Source organism: Acanthaster planci, linkage group LG07 (assembly GCF_054643075.1).
Source record: "Acanthaster planci isolate LZ-2023a linkage group LG07, COTS_SCS, whole genome shotgun sequence".
Classification (NCBI taxonomy): Eukaryota; Metazoa; Echinodermata; class Asteroidea; order Valvatida; family Acanthasteridae; genus Acanthaster; species Acanthaster planci.
Window position 1 is genome coordinate 12,683,662 of NC_141783.1, and position 15,568 is coordinate 12,699,229.

A 15,568-nucleotide genomic window follows, 5' to 3' on the forward strand; every position below is an offset into this window, starting at 1 on the left:
CATGTGTAGGGAAAAATTCCAAGATGCCAAATTGAGCAGCGGAAAGACAAGGACAAAGGAGTGAAGGAACACACGTTCACACAATAGTACAGCATGAATAACTTAAAATGAATAAATTAGTCTCTCTGCTACATTTCCATATGCATAGCTGAGCTAAATAAGAGACCCTGGGAATGCAAGGCAATGAGAACAAGTAAAACATGGGGGTGCTGGAATTTCACCAGCCAGGTTTGTGGGTGTACAACAATACCACGTGGCCTACTCCTCTTCGCAAATATCTACATGTACAGTATTTCTTCCATGACTGAAACACTGTCCATCAATTAAAAATGAATAAACACCTTAAATCTAGTTCAATCATCCACATGGTTTTATTAAAAAATGTGGTTTAGTTAAGGAGTGCGCCACTTTCAGGAATGTGTTGTGTCTGTTGCTATTTACTGCTGTCTGATTTAGACAGACACTTTGCAGATCTGCAGGGTTCCTGATTACCACCCAAATGTAGATTACATTATTAGATTCTACGGGCAGTTCTTGTCATCAACAGATCAACATTTGGCTTGTATCTATGGAGGGGTTTAGATATGTACCGGTAGGAAGGCGCTTCAACTTGAACTGATTAAAACACCACAAGCCTAGACTTTAAAAAACACTCCTTTTTATTACACTGGGTACCAGTGAAGTTCCTTGAAAATCGGAATAACAAGGAAATTCCTGTAGTGTAAAAAATACTGATGTCTGTAACTAACATCCATTTCACAATCTCATAAGTACTTCATGTGTCCATATACAAGACAATGAGTGAAGAACAACATGCACAGGGAACAAAGTTCAGAGGCACACATTCATTTCCAGCTGCAGTGGTTTCATATGTGGCAACTGCATCCATGGCAACAGCAAACACGGCAGAAAAACATGACATGTATGGGTTCAATATGCATGCATCTGAGCTTTTAAGTTAGGAGTCAGTAAGATAACATTACAGAGATTCCAAACTGCTTATTTGAACAATTCATAACAAACACACAGGAGAACCCATACATATGTATGGGTTCAATGTGCGTCCATCTGATCTTTTAAGTTATGAAGACTCAGTAAAAAAAACACTGAATTCTGCTGATTTGCACAATTCACGGAAACAATCAAAAATACAACTCATTCTATTTGTTCACTTCACTTTATGTGAGCATTTTGAATTTCTCTGTTTGCTTACATTCTCATATTCTTACATTCTTAACTGGCCTGAATCAACACACAATATTCCCGAATCAAACAGCTGTCTGACATATTTAAAAAGATAGTTAGCAGTCTTCAATCAGTGAGACCTAAGATTTGGTGGAATAATACTATTATCCCTTTAACGGCTGCCCCCAAAATGCAAGTAAATCCAATTAAAGAAGTGGACAAATTTGAAAAATGAAATGTAATGAAACTTCTTAACTATGGTGCACACATCAGAACCACAAAATGTGGTACATGCATCAGATCAAAGGGGACCGGAGATTTCACTGAATGGTCTGCCAGTGAAATGGAATACAGTAACAGCTAAGTTTTCCCCCCAAAAAATTAGGCTGGAATCATGGATGCAAGCGTATATTGCAGCTTTTTTTGAAGGGAATAGTTTACATATTACTTGCTAAAAGATCCTTGTTTGATTTGTACCAAAGATGGGTAGAAAACTCTAATAACCAAAAGTAATGTACTAAGCAAGATTTTGGGGCAATTCTACGAGCTGATGTGAGAATTTGAGAAATGATATACCGTAGGTCAAAACATGAGTCAGTAAGCACCTGTAGAAATACATGTTCTGTAATTTTACTCTGCAGTATTTCGCTGCAGGAACGCACACATTATTTGTAACAAAGCTTTACCCAAGATCGCCTATCCAAAAAAGCTTACAGATCAAGGATAATTACTTTTGCTTATAGCCGGGTTATAAATGTTGAAAAGATTCATTAATGGCACCAATATGGAGAATTCATCCCAAAGAACATGTATGCATGCTGATGTAGAAGCCCAAACAGCTGATTAATGTTACTTAAAATTCAACAAGACTAAAATCAAGGAATTGCACATTTCTGGGACTGAAGTAAATTTTGAAAGCTCATTTTGAGGTGTTATGAGAAACTTAAAAGTAGCTGATCTGCATAAAACAAGCCACCACAGTGCAGTTTTTCTGATTTAAAACAAACAAAATTCTCCCTTCCTTTTCATGAATTTTGGATTTGAATATTCAAATTGGAAAACTATATCATCCGTGTGTAGATATCCTAGTTAGCTACAATAAAAAGTTGAATAGTACCTAAGATTTTGAAGCATACATACGACACGGAAAGTCTCCTTACCGTTAATGTGTTCATTACCACTATTTTAATTAATAATTAATACTTGTAATTTATGCTGTTAATGTCAGTGGTACCTGAGACTACAGGTAGATTGCATGTAAAAATGAAATTGCAGTTTCTTTTATTACCATTATTTAAACGAAAGCGCCACATGTGAATACATGTATTCTTTTTATTTATACTTGCAATTTCAGATGTCGATGTAAGTAGAACATAAAACCATGGCACACATAAAAAATGACACTGGAGTTATCTTCTTTTTGGAGTTATGTGTTTTATAATTATTTTGATAAAAGCTATACATGTGAATACATGTACATGTGTATATGTATTCATGTGAACATGTGTTAACGTGAATTCAAGTACAGAGCCTGTAACAACATGAATGTCAAGTGATTAAGAATTGTCTTTCCACTGATGTTTTGGTATCATCCACATATTAATGGCAGTTGTCTTAAACCTGCATACTGCTCGCATATAATCTGTAAAGTTTTGTCACATAAGAAAATATCAACAGGAAGCACTGTACGTGGACATGTAACAGGAATTATATCTGAGCCTGAGTCTCAGGCGAATGGAGCAGAAATTAAACTCCAACTTTAAGTTACTTGCACAGGCCTTCATGTACCTTCAAATACACACCCATTTGAATTTGAATTGATTTTGTTACAGCTTGTTTAGTATTGGAGACTTAACTTAAATTAAAACCAAAGCTTGACATTAAAAATATGAATGCTGACAAATAGAACACCTCGTACAGTTACGATGTTTATCGATTTTACACCTTTTCTTGGCACTTAAAGTCACTGTTGAATTCAAACAATTTACCTTTACAGAGTTCTTTACAAATTCCCTTAGTAGTTGATACATCCTTTGCATTTTTCTTTAAGGGAATCAATGCTTTGCTTTTCCAATTAGTCAACTTCCTAAGAATTATCATCATTTGATGGCTTGTTCCATGTGGCAAACTCTGAATATTTAATGGTAAAAATGCTTGGCTCTATTTGACCTCTAAAAATACTGCCAAAGCTGAACTGTACATTTTGTTAAAAACCACCTGTCCACGAAACAACTTTTGGGTTCACACATAATGTATGTGTATATGCATTAAAATACACAATGCCTCCTCTGCTGTTACTTTTAATAGCAACACTCCAACAAGATATAAAAGAGCCCCACACACTTCTTTCCAAATACTTGCTCTCAACTGCCTCCTTATTTTGCCTACCTTGTAATACTACAGCTTTATAACCTCAACCCTGCTGAACCGGGAACCAAAATCCAAAACAGGCAGTAACTTGTAAAAAATGTAAAAAACATTACAGTCAGGGTTTTTGGTGAGACTTTAATTCAACTTTACAAGTTGGAAATTCACCATATTTCACTGCTGCTGGATTCTGAAAGCTCAGCGCACAGACATCCTTAATGAAATTTAAATTTATGATATTTCACTCGCAGATTCTACATCTTGATAGGCCGATAGCCAGTCACTTGGTTTTCAATAGTTTTGCTATCTCACGGTGCACAGCCAAAAGAAATAAACCTGTTGTAATCAAATTGCTACAAGACACTAAAGGAACATACATGTATATGCATGATCAGCGACATTGTGTGATACGAACTGGTGTGCGTGTCACGCCCATTTCAAAGTGTTAGCACCAAAGAACTGGGTACAAATTTTCAAACAGAATTTCTTATTCAAATAGATGCATCTTTCATTTGGATTGAATTTTTCAGTTATCTCTTCAATCAAGTAGAATCTGTGAAAAATGTGTCCTAAAACAAATATTGAATGTTTCATCTCGTGGTGTTGGACAGATATAAGTGGCCGTCTGAGATGATCCACGAAGCATTCTATTTTCTCGAGGTGAGAAAGCAGAGGGAAATATCTGCCTGGAGGAGAAACACCCCTCATGGGTTGACAGGAGCCATGCTTTTATGAGGAATGTACATTGTGTTGATCGTGATGTGACTGCAACACCTGTATTTTTACACTCGTACATAATCCAGAGCACTGTAGTTCTACCAAATGAGCCTCAGGTACTTGTCAAATTGCGCCCTCTTTTGATCCCCCTCGAGGCAGATAAAATGCTGCACGGATCAGTGATGGAAGCTGGTTTTATACCACCACAAAGCCATCAATAGGTGTACTGTTTAACTTCCTGGATATTACCGACTCCATTCTCAGTACCCTCTAGAACAATGCAGAGAGACATTAGACAGATATACCCACAAAGTCATAACACATCTAAATAGCTGTGCATTTTGTGCCAATTCAAATGAAACTGGGTGCTCTGTAACATAAGCTGGATGTGATGTGAACCACTTGGTCAGGAAATGTATATGTACATGTATGTAGACCCATACAAGGACATACATGTATGTACTTCAGATGAGTGGATATAATACAGTTTATAAGCAGACAAAAATACTGGTGTGTTTGCACGCCTCAGTCAGAAGGAATTTATTCATCACATTGTAACGTGAATGTCTGGTGACCCTTTAAACTCTAGAGGAATGGCAGCGGGGTAACTGTCAGGGGATTGACAACATGTTTTTAGTGAGTAAATCATGTTGTAGAAAGTGGGAAACTGAACTAATAAGACTGCCATGATGGAAAAAGGGGGAGAGTTTGACAATATCCGGAGTGTGATAAAAATTAGTAAATGGAAGAAAGGTTCAAATGGGTATTGTGGACCATTATTTTGCATCTTTGTGCGAAGATGGTGTTTTCACGACTGTGGAAAACAGGGGAGGGAATTAAATAATGTCAGAAAGGGGAAAATTAGTCGGTCTAAGCTGAGCTGCTGAGGAGTTCAGATTGGATTGACTGACACAACTTTGGCACCGGGATTTAGTTAATGTGTGGACGATTGTGACCAAAACTGTTAGTTCATCTTGGATTGTGCATAAGGATTGGGTACTGACGGGACGTTGTAATTAATTCATGTGAGTACATGAACCGGTATTGTACTATTACTTAATTTTGTGACAGTGCATCTCGGCAGGGCAAGGGGGTGTGCGATGGGTCCTCAAGCCCCCTCCTTGCTGTTTGCAAATGTTTAGCATCAGTTTGTTAGGGTACCTCATGCATTGAGGAAGTGAGTGGAAGTGAATAAACCTGCTAGAAGTAGACGGTATCACACATATCTTTGCCGGGCGTGCCATTTTGATCAGCATCCCTTGTCCTTGGTGTAACGGGCCGTATATTTCCACCCAAACGGATCCAGGCCCTGGCCAAATCACGCGTGAGCAGCGCCGCAACCGGGCTGAGTGGCCCGGCCAGCCAAGGGTTTGCGGACTACGGAGGGGAAACCGCCACAATATTAATGCGTCAGGCACTGAAATCTGGGCAGCCCACTTATGTTGCATGCAACACATATCAATGTCCATTCTTTGAGCACCACAACTCAATGATAATGACCTTCCGATGGGCCGAAGCAACCATTCGTTAGGACAGTGCCACCTCACTTCAAAACTCCACCAAGCCGTAATAATTATTATGTTCATATATGCAAAGTCAGCAAAATGAGTTTCCTGACACCATTCTTTCTTTCTTTGTAATTACAGAAGAAAGAATGGTTTATTCTCCCCTGTCACAATACTCAAGGGAAGACATAGTTTACAGCCACCATTAGACACTATAGCTACTCCATTGAGTTAATTACATAATCCATCATAATGAACTTTATCTCATCTACGTATTATTTAAAATTTCATCATGTCAAGAGTAACAAATCATTCCTAAGCCATGGGGGTGTTTATCGGAGGAGGAAGGGGAAGGTGGTTGCTCCTTCTTAGGTTGAGACAAAAGCGACAACACGGCAATTTTTCCTTTCTGCTCAAAGTTTTAACCTCGAAAGAGAAAAGAACCAACCCAACTTCTAATTGGCTTCTGGCCAGGCCTTGCCAAGTAACACAGAAAACAATCTCTGATTAGATGGTTGCCACTCCAAACCGTCTTTGACATTGGTCAACATTCTGCGGCTCCTAATTGGCTGTTTTCTGGATGAGAGGATCACAATGTTCTCACAAAATTTCCAATGGGTTTCCGTGTGTAAATGACTCCTAACCACAGTATATGTGTCTGCACATGTAACGCACACGCGGTGTATACAGAAGCTATTATACAACAGTGCATGCTATCCCTCTGCCAAACACTGAAATGAACACAGGGCACAAGGTATTGCCCAATTCACTGCTTATTAATAATTTGAGATAGAAACAATTTTGGAAGGTCACTTGCAAGATGGTTTTATTCAGCTGGGAACTTGGCCAAAAAAAAAACAAATTAACAGCTCATGATTTTTGGGATTGCCTTGAGTAGTTGGGAGAACATTGGGGGTGGAAGGGAGTCAAAGCCAGGGCTTTAAGTCCACATCTCTATTTCAATTAAACCACTAGACAGTGCACCATGTTACTTTCATCACCACAGGTTTAGCAGCACCAGGAAGTATGATCTCCAGGGAATACATGCGCTGTACATTCACACAACAGCAGGTACTCTGTAAAATACATGTACATGTACATACAGTGTGCATGCATTAAAGTGTCAAGTGAGGGAAAACTGTTGACCTGGAGTATTCTTTTAACATAACTTTGTCACTAATGAGTGGACATCATTCAGAATTCTCAACAAAAATGACTACATGTCATATTCTATTTGTGGTACATTTGGCAAGATGTATATTTCTCCCAAAATCAGGGAAAAAAGTAATGTCACAACATTAGCAAAGATTATTCCCATAAATTGACACTTAGGCCCTTGGTAAAATGTTTGCTAATGCTAAATATGATGTGTTATAATTATGGCATCATCAGATGTTTTGTTTTTCCAGCTGAAGCATTAACGTTTTCCAGACGAAAAATGGCAATACTTGAAAAAGTAATATTATTGTCATCTCCTTCAAACTGAAAGTCATTTCATTCAAGTTGTTGCGACTTAAAACAAAATCAAAGATCATCATGAAAGGCTGCCAAAGATTGCAGGAATTCTCCTGGTAAGGAAATATAAAAAAAATACACCACTGCTGACATTCCATAAATAGGCCCACCTGTTTCTCTCACGCAACATCGTCAAGCTTTTGTGAGTGGACAAAAGCACTTCCATGCATAGCCAAAAAAATATCTTGACTCTGAAAAGCTCCAGGTCAGGTAAAATTCTAAAATACACTGGGTCATGATTCTGGAAATCCTGTCATGAGAAATACATCCAGACATTATGTTAAAGAATCGTGTTACCCAATACCCCCCCCCCAAAAGGGGGTTCTAACATACAATGGGTCATGGATTCTGGAAATCCCCTCATGAGAAATAAATCCAGACATTACATTATGTTAAAGATTTGTGTTACTCAGTGTTACAAAGCTTAATTGCTTTTAAATTGGCACCTTCTAATTTTATCATGATGTAATGATTCTGTTTACATCCTTAGATGTTTTACCAATGGTACATTCCAAAGAACTGCTTGTGTATCACACAAATTTATTCACATTCATTGATCAAAAGAATTTGTAAAGCAGTGTATCCTAACAAAACATTCAGAAAAGTTAACACTGCATATAAATCTGGAATGAACAGTTCATTTCAAGAACTTGAAGAGAACTGACGGACTCCCCCTTCAAGAAACAAGTTTAGGAAACTTTAAACTTGGCACGGATTTTATAGGAGTCACGTGTATAGAGTTGTGGCAACCGCAACTCATTTCAATTCACAACCCCATCTGTACCAATCAACAAGTCATTAACTAACATTTACAAATTACACAATGTAAACTAATTTGCACGATCATGGCGGCGAGACCGCAGTGCATGTAACAAAACTGCATTCTAAACCTCATTTCCAGGTGGCTACAAATAATAGCTACATGCACAAGGGTTTATCCATTATGAACACAGGTCAGGGGTCCCTTCATTTTCTCTGTTTTCTCTGATACAATCTAAATTCAGAATTTGCATCTTGGCATTAACAGAAAAAATAACCTTTTACGCTTATTACAGTTGAGCTTTGAAGACAAATGACACTGCGCTCGATTTGGTTGCTTCCATGTTTATTTGAACAAATAAAACTACAGAAAACATATTTTCCTTAGAGGTGCTCTTTAAAATCCTTTTGCATCTGATGATTGTGCAACACCTTACTGGAAATCCCGTCCCCGCATGATGCAATGTCCACAGAAAGATATTTTAGGCATGATGTACACTACTGGTATAAATTAGACCACACCCACTGACATCAGTGAAAACTCAACGACCAACCAGAACAGATTATCGCACGACATGAAATCTATTCATGAAAAATTTCCAAGGTAAGTTTGCCACTTCTACCCAGATACAGTGCAAATGAACTATTTATGTATGCATAAATGCACACATCACCAATGTTGAATTCACAAAAGAGCAGTGACGAGTGGTATAAAAGGGAAGTCATTCGGCACTTAGTAGCCTCCAAAGCTTTTTGAAGGTGAAATCTACAATGCTGTGGCCACCAAGTTTTTTTACTGTGTATCAAAGCGTCACACAAAGCTTTACACCGTATGAGTTTGTTGCTGGCTATTCACCACACGTAGAACAACTTTTTATCGAGATGTCAATTTGTCAGAGATCAGCTTCGGAGGCTATTAAGTCACCAGAAGCCTCCAAAGCTCAATTGTGCCCGTAAGTAATGATTGTTAAATTTTCATGAATTCACCTGTAAGTTAAGAAATAGTTTTTGAAATACTGGGCTAAATAAAGAAGATTTGATGAAGTGCTTCCAGGTACTGTAACTCATCAGTGGTTCATGAATCTTGATCTTCAGCCATGCATATTACATCAGAAGTATTTGATGAGCTGGCTGATGAGGAAAGTTACCAGAGTTTGGTGTTTAAGTCTCTCTCAGTGAGGACTTAAGTCTGCATTAGGACAGTTAGCCAGATCATGTGCTATACAGTTAACATGGTGACTTCCCACTTGACCGTGCAAATCTTCACAGTATTTCGAACTTTTGTGTATTTTTCTCTCATTTCAAAACTTAACAAACAATGCATGATGTTTAATTAAGCGCTAACAATCATCTGCAAACAATTCATCATTCCTGCGCACAAATAAATACAAATAATTGATTGAATTGACAAATCAACATGAAGCACTCATTTGAACACTACAAATTATCAATCCAGTTGCTGTTGTGACCATCCAGGTCAACATGACATATTAACACTTCACTGACATACATGTATATGGTAAAATGCAGATTTATGCCACCAGAAAATGTAAATTTTTGAAAATGGATGCCACCACTTCTGAAAACCTCAACATTCACTAGCAGAACATGGAAAAATTTGTGTTGTCCACTTTTGAAGCTTCAAAGTCAGCACATGAACTTTGACACTGGAGTGAAATTTAATTTCTACACGCTACTGTATTTGAAGTTCAGGAAAATAAAATCTACCTTATAGAACCGCCTTTGTCTCTGGTGCTGACACGATTTTTAAGAGCTGACACGACTGGTTTTTTTTTCCTCTGGTAGGCTGACCCCACCAATGGCGGGTAATTCCACAAAGGACAAATGCCTTTCACATCAGGACAAAGAGAACGACGGACAATTCTCACAGGTAAATGAACTTGTATATGCATGCTTAAAGAAGAAGTCATTATGTTAAACAAAAAGAATGCAGGGTGGATCACACAAGTTTGAAAACTATTACGGCTTACACAAATTTACATATAACAGAGTTATTACAGAGTCCTGAGTAGTATTTTAGAAACCTATATATAAATAGTTCTTCCAAAGCTTTTTTCTCGATGACAGTTTTGTAAAAATCAAAAAAGTGTATTAGGTCATATTCAAAGAAATGGGGTATCAATTCCCAATTGCGAAAATTACCCTGAAAGCGCCTGACGCTTCTAATGTCGACTTCCGCAATTTCCTCGGGCTTAGTGTAAGCTTTAATCGCATCGATAATGTCCTGTTTGACATATCTGTCTTTCTTTGCAAAAGGAATATTATATTTTTGTACCGTTTTCAACAGCTGCCGATATGACTGACGCAGGAGATACCTAAATTGTTTTTGATCCTCTTTGATAGCGTTTATTAGTTCTAATCGTGTATGATGTTTATTTTTAGGTGCCGGTAATGGGATGTTATACCGCTTGACAAAATCTTCTAAAAACACCTTCTTAAATCGAGTAAAATATTTTAGTATTGGTCTGTGTAGAAGGTTGCTCATGTCTCTATATATAGGTTTCTAAAATTTTTATCATTTTTTCTATCGACTTGACTTGACATGTTTTTTATATATAGGTCATTTATTTAAGGCGGTTGTAAATATAGCGTGTTTTGCTTTGAACAGAGCCATGCTTTAAGTAGAGGTCATGAGTTCAGACCGGAAAAGCAAGGGGAAATCCCTTTTTGTTTGCGAGTGAGTGCCAGTCACGAGTTTAGATCGGGCAAGTCGAGACTTGTTTGCGAGTGATTGCCAAGTCACGAGTTGTTTACAGCCGGGGTCAAAAGGTTAGTGGAAATCCCCAGTGCGTTTGGGTGAAAGAGATTTTGGCTCAGAAGGTGTATATTTACCCTGTATTTTTAGAGCCAGATTTTGGGGTCGATGAGGTACCCAGTGAAAATTGTTAAAATCTGGAATTCCAGATTTTTAGGGGATTCCCCCGATTTTTTGAGTCGATGTACTACCCAGGGGTTTTTGCTAAAAACGGCGGAAAAGGGCGTGTGGTCCAGAACTGTCCCTTCCCTACTACTGTCCTGTGGTGGTTTTAGTCTCATAGGTTTCACTGCAATGGCACACGTATATTGATGACTCCAAGACACATGAGGAAAAGAGCATGTACCGGTACCAGCACTGATGAATACTGTCAGTGTTTCATGTAGCCAAAACTTATGCACAAAAGGAAAACAGGTGTGGACTCAGGTGAAAGGTTCACAGAGAGAGAGAGTTGTAGACTTGGGGTTATGGTACATGTTCGTGCCACAATGGGAAAAAGTTTAAGTCAGAAAATAGACTCGGAACGTTTCCTTGACATAATGTGCAGTTGGGCTGAGTCACTTTGAATAACTCACTAATCGAATATTCAATAATAGTTTTTCATGTCTAGGAGCTTCTCCAGCCACAATTTAGGAAGATTTAAGGGATGACCAATACTTCTTGCTCCGTTGAAAATGTCTATTCAGTGCTTTTAAATTTTTAACGAAAGGTACTTTCGAATCGTAAGATTTTTGTCCTTTTTCGTTTGAATCTGTTTGAAACAAATCTTCATAGTGTATTTTTCTCATTTAAAACAAAAGAAATTTCTCCCTTTTTATGATTTTTTAATTTGAATACTCGAATTCAAGAAGTGATATTTGAATATTCAAAAAATTCAACATGACAGAACATGTAAATTTGAATTCTTCACTTATTTACTGAATCCCACGTATTCTCCAACCACACTTTATTACACAAACTTATTTTCTTATAAATTGATTCTGTCTATAAGGGACCAGAATAAAATAGTTTTGATACTGACTTCTAATACTGGGAAATACAAATCAATTTGAATCATCTCTTCTGAATGCCCAATGAGGAAATCAATCACAAATGATGTTGACACCAAACCAAACTGACAAGCTCAACTATCTCTTTTGCAAACCATCCTGTCCATTCTACACACTTGCGTGTATAACATACATGTAGATAAACCACAGGTACAAGTAAGATAGACATGACCAAAGATCGTATAGCGCCGCGTAGCGGCGCAAGATGGTGAACTTCACTGTGAATACACGTAAAACATTGGAATCGCATGGGCGCCATTTGAGCAAGCGATACGCCTGCGCAATGCACATTAACGCACTGGCGCAGGCGCCGCAGCAGGCACGTGCACCTGGTGAGCCTGCGCCTAAGCATTACCATAAACTGCGCAGGCGTATCGCTTGCTCAAATGGTGCCCATGGTAATTACACCTTTACGATATACGATATTTGGACATGACATGATAGGCTATATACATTGTACATCACCCATACCACATCTATGTGTTCACTGCTTCCTCTGCACTTTACCCACAGAGAAAAGAAAAGAAAAGAAAAGACATTTGTAACCTGACAGTTGATCTTTGTGGCAGTGCAAAGAAACCATGTCACCCAGCAGTTCAGGTATGTATGTACATTTTAATCCTACCATTCTAAAATCAGACATTTAACTGCCTACAGAGAATGTGAAATCAGAAAACCGGAGGAATGCCAGAATTAAATTTTTCATTCTAAGAATAAACAAATATGACCAAGTGACTTCCCCATTGGCCTTGTTTGTGACACTTGAAGAGGTTAAATAGGAATGTGTATCCAAGCAACTTTCAATCTCTTATTTCTAAATTTCTTTTTGGTTATTCCCCATGAGGAAGTGTTCTCTTCCTCTTCCAGGGCACTTCTGCAATCACCATTTACGCCACAACTGCATTCATGGGGGTGGAACCCAAGATTTGCTCGTTGAAAATTCAAAAAAGCTTTGCTCACTGTCGTAAACTGAACTAAACAGTATTTTAATAACCAAAATTTACATTAACAATTTGTGTCAACATAGTGGCACACCACCAGGAAGATCTCTCCACACAGTATTTAGGCAAATATTGGCAAGGATTTCATCACCATTGAATATGTAATGAATACTAAAAAGTTAAGTCTGTCAACACATGTGGCATCGGTATTGCCTTATTTAACTCTAAGAGTTCTCTATCATTTATTGTATCAGCATTTTACTTTTGAATCATTGTAAGATTTTTGTCATTTTTTCATTTGAATCTGTTTGAAACAAACCTCCACAGTACAATTTTTCTCATTTAAAACCAAAGAAATTTTAACCTTTTTATGAATTTTGCATTTGAATACTTGAATTCAAGAAGTATGAATATTTTTTATTTTATACTTCATTGGAATATTTTATTTGAATATTCAATAATCCATTGAATATTTGGATATTCGGCATAGCCCTTACGTACACGGTAATCGAAAAAAGGCATTCCTACCTACAAAGAACTCTAGTTCAATAATCCCATGTACCAAAAACATACAGTCTGCCAGCAGTTTATAATGCACAATTCAACACATCATTCTCAACCTGTAACGGAGAAATTTCATGTGAAGTCTGTTTGAGGTAATAAAAGAAAAATGTCAACGCGCCCCAAGTATCTAAAAAAAAGGTGGGGAGGGGTTTACCGTCCTACGTTAGGGTGATGTTGGTAAAACTATACAGTTAACCCCCCGTCATGCTTTTATTTTGATTTTTACACGGTCTCCTCTTTACTGATGTTGGTGAATGTGGGTCGTTTGCGGCTGCCCGAGGCACCCTTGTATGCCATCGGCTCAACCATGTTTAAATGTATTCATTTTTCCACACTTAATGTCTTCATTGTACAGTGCATTTGAGCATATCTGTGAAATTTGTGCTTTATAATGAATGAATAAATTATTATTGATTATTTCTCATTTTGTTTCAAACAGGGAGTCACAGAATGTGCAACATCACACAACCTGAGATCTCCTGAGATTAAACACAACATGACAGAACATGTAAATTTGAATTCTTCAATTTTGTTATTTACTGAATACCAAGTACTCTCCAACCACATGATATTGACAGTTTGGGTGGCCTGTTCTTGACACGGGTTTCTTATTCTCGCGCTCGAACGGCGGGAACACAACTCAAGAACACTGTTCTCGGAACAGGATCACACACCACCTCCTCATCAGGGTTTTACAAGAACACACAAGAAAACTTGTGAGATTTTGATATTTGAACAGCTGCAAACATGGCAAAAAGTAGAGTGATGGCTTACAAAGCCAGAGACAATAGGAAATTTTGCAAAAGTAACACTAATTATTCTCCATAAAACAGAAATGAATGTTCCTGTTTAAACAGAAAAGAATTCAGCCCAGTTATCCAAACGTTAACTCTCAAATAACGTACATGGACGCCATATTGCATGTTGCTTGTGACTAACTACCAGCAACAACCAGTTGTATGTTCCCCGCGTTTGAGCGGCTGACCCAAGAACAACAAATCAAGCTGTTTGTGAACATAGGAGAACAAGCCACCCGAACTCGGCCAAAGTTGCACAGAGCCACCACTCTGGCAAAGACCTCTGCAGTGATATAACTAGATGTCCGGTCCAAGGGCACCCGGAACCTCCCCACCAGCCTTGGACAGGATAGCATTCTTTTTTTCAACGACAGTATTTGTGATAAATATTCTCTCACTTTGGTAATACCGAAATACTCTCTCAGCCTACACTGAATGCAATCAAATTAAGGACATTTTTCACATTAACTAATGAAACCATGAAAGTGTTCCAAATAAAATTTGAAACAAGGTGTCTTTCTTTCTTTTTTAACTTCTCCTTCTCCATTTGTAAATTTTTTATCTCCTGCATTAGGTATTACAACATCGGGAGGATTTCAACATCAATCCGTTGCAGAGAGTTCCTAAAACGTTGAAGGGACCTGTGTTTAAACATGGTCACACAATGCTGATGAAAAGTTCAACTCATATCACAGAAACGTCAGAAACTTTGACTGAAAATATACTTTTAACTGATGAGTTCAGAAAAAAATATTTGAAAAGATATACGGACATTGGATTTAGTTCACTGTTTATTAGTGCCAACGATCTAAACAAATACTTTTTTAAAATTAATGACTATCTACTACTGCTTGCTTATCCGTGGACAGTAATAGGACTTTCCGAGACATTTCTTAAAAATTGTGATCCGCCGATGCATCTTTGTGGCTATACTTTCATTGGAGATAACAGAGAAACAAAACCAGGTGGAGGGGTTGGGCTTTATGTGCGTAATGACATCCATTTCAAAGAAAGAAGAGATCTTACAGTGCAAGTTGAAAAGAGTGAGACACCATGTAATTCGATTTTTATTGAAATAACAGAAATGAACATTATAATTGGTGTAATTTACAAACCACCCTCTGTCAATTGCTATAAATTTGTAGAGTCTTTAGACAAAACTCTTACTCAGATAAACCAAGACAACAAAGTATCTTTTATAATGGGGGATTTCAATATCAATCTCTCCGAGGAAAAAACCATTCAACAAATGTTTAAGGAAACTCTACGTAAACACGATCACGCAACACTGATCGAAAGACCAACTCGTATCACAGAAACATCGAAAACTTTGATTGACAATATAATTACAAATGTGGCCCATGCAAAAGTGCCAGTGGACACAACCAGTGGA

General features: G+C 37.8%; 2 protein-coding genes across 2 annotated transcripts in view; one reads left to right on the forward strand and one right to left on the reverse strand.

Moving 5' to 3' along the window:
• LOC110981791 (uncharacterized) overlaps positions 1–15,568 on the reverse strand; it is a 169,160-nt gene that overhangs the window by 69,992 nt on the left and 83,600 nt on the right. The gene's annotated exons all lie outside the window — the stretch shown is intronic.
• On the forward strand, positions 8,758–13,976 carry LOC110981788 (uncharacterized). Its single transcript, XM_022239685.2, has 4 exons — positions 8,758–9,001; positions 9,855–9,939; positions 12,387–12,473; positions 13,818–13,976. Exons 1-4 carry the CDS (start codon positions 8,820–8,822, stop codon positions 13,974–13,976), a joined length of 513 nt encoding a protein of 170 aa, XP_022095377.2. The 5' UTR covers positions 8,758–8,819.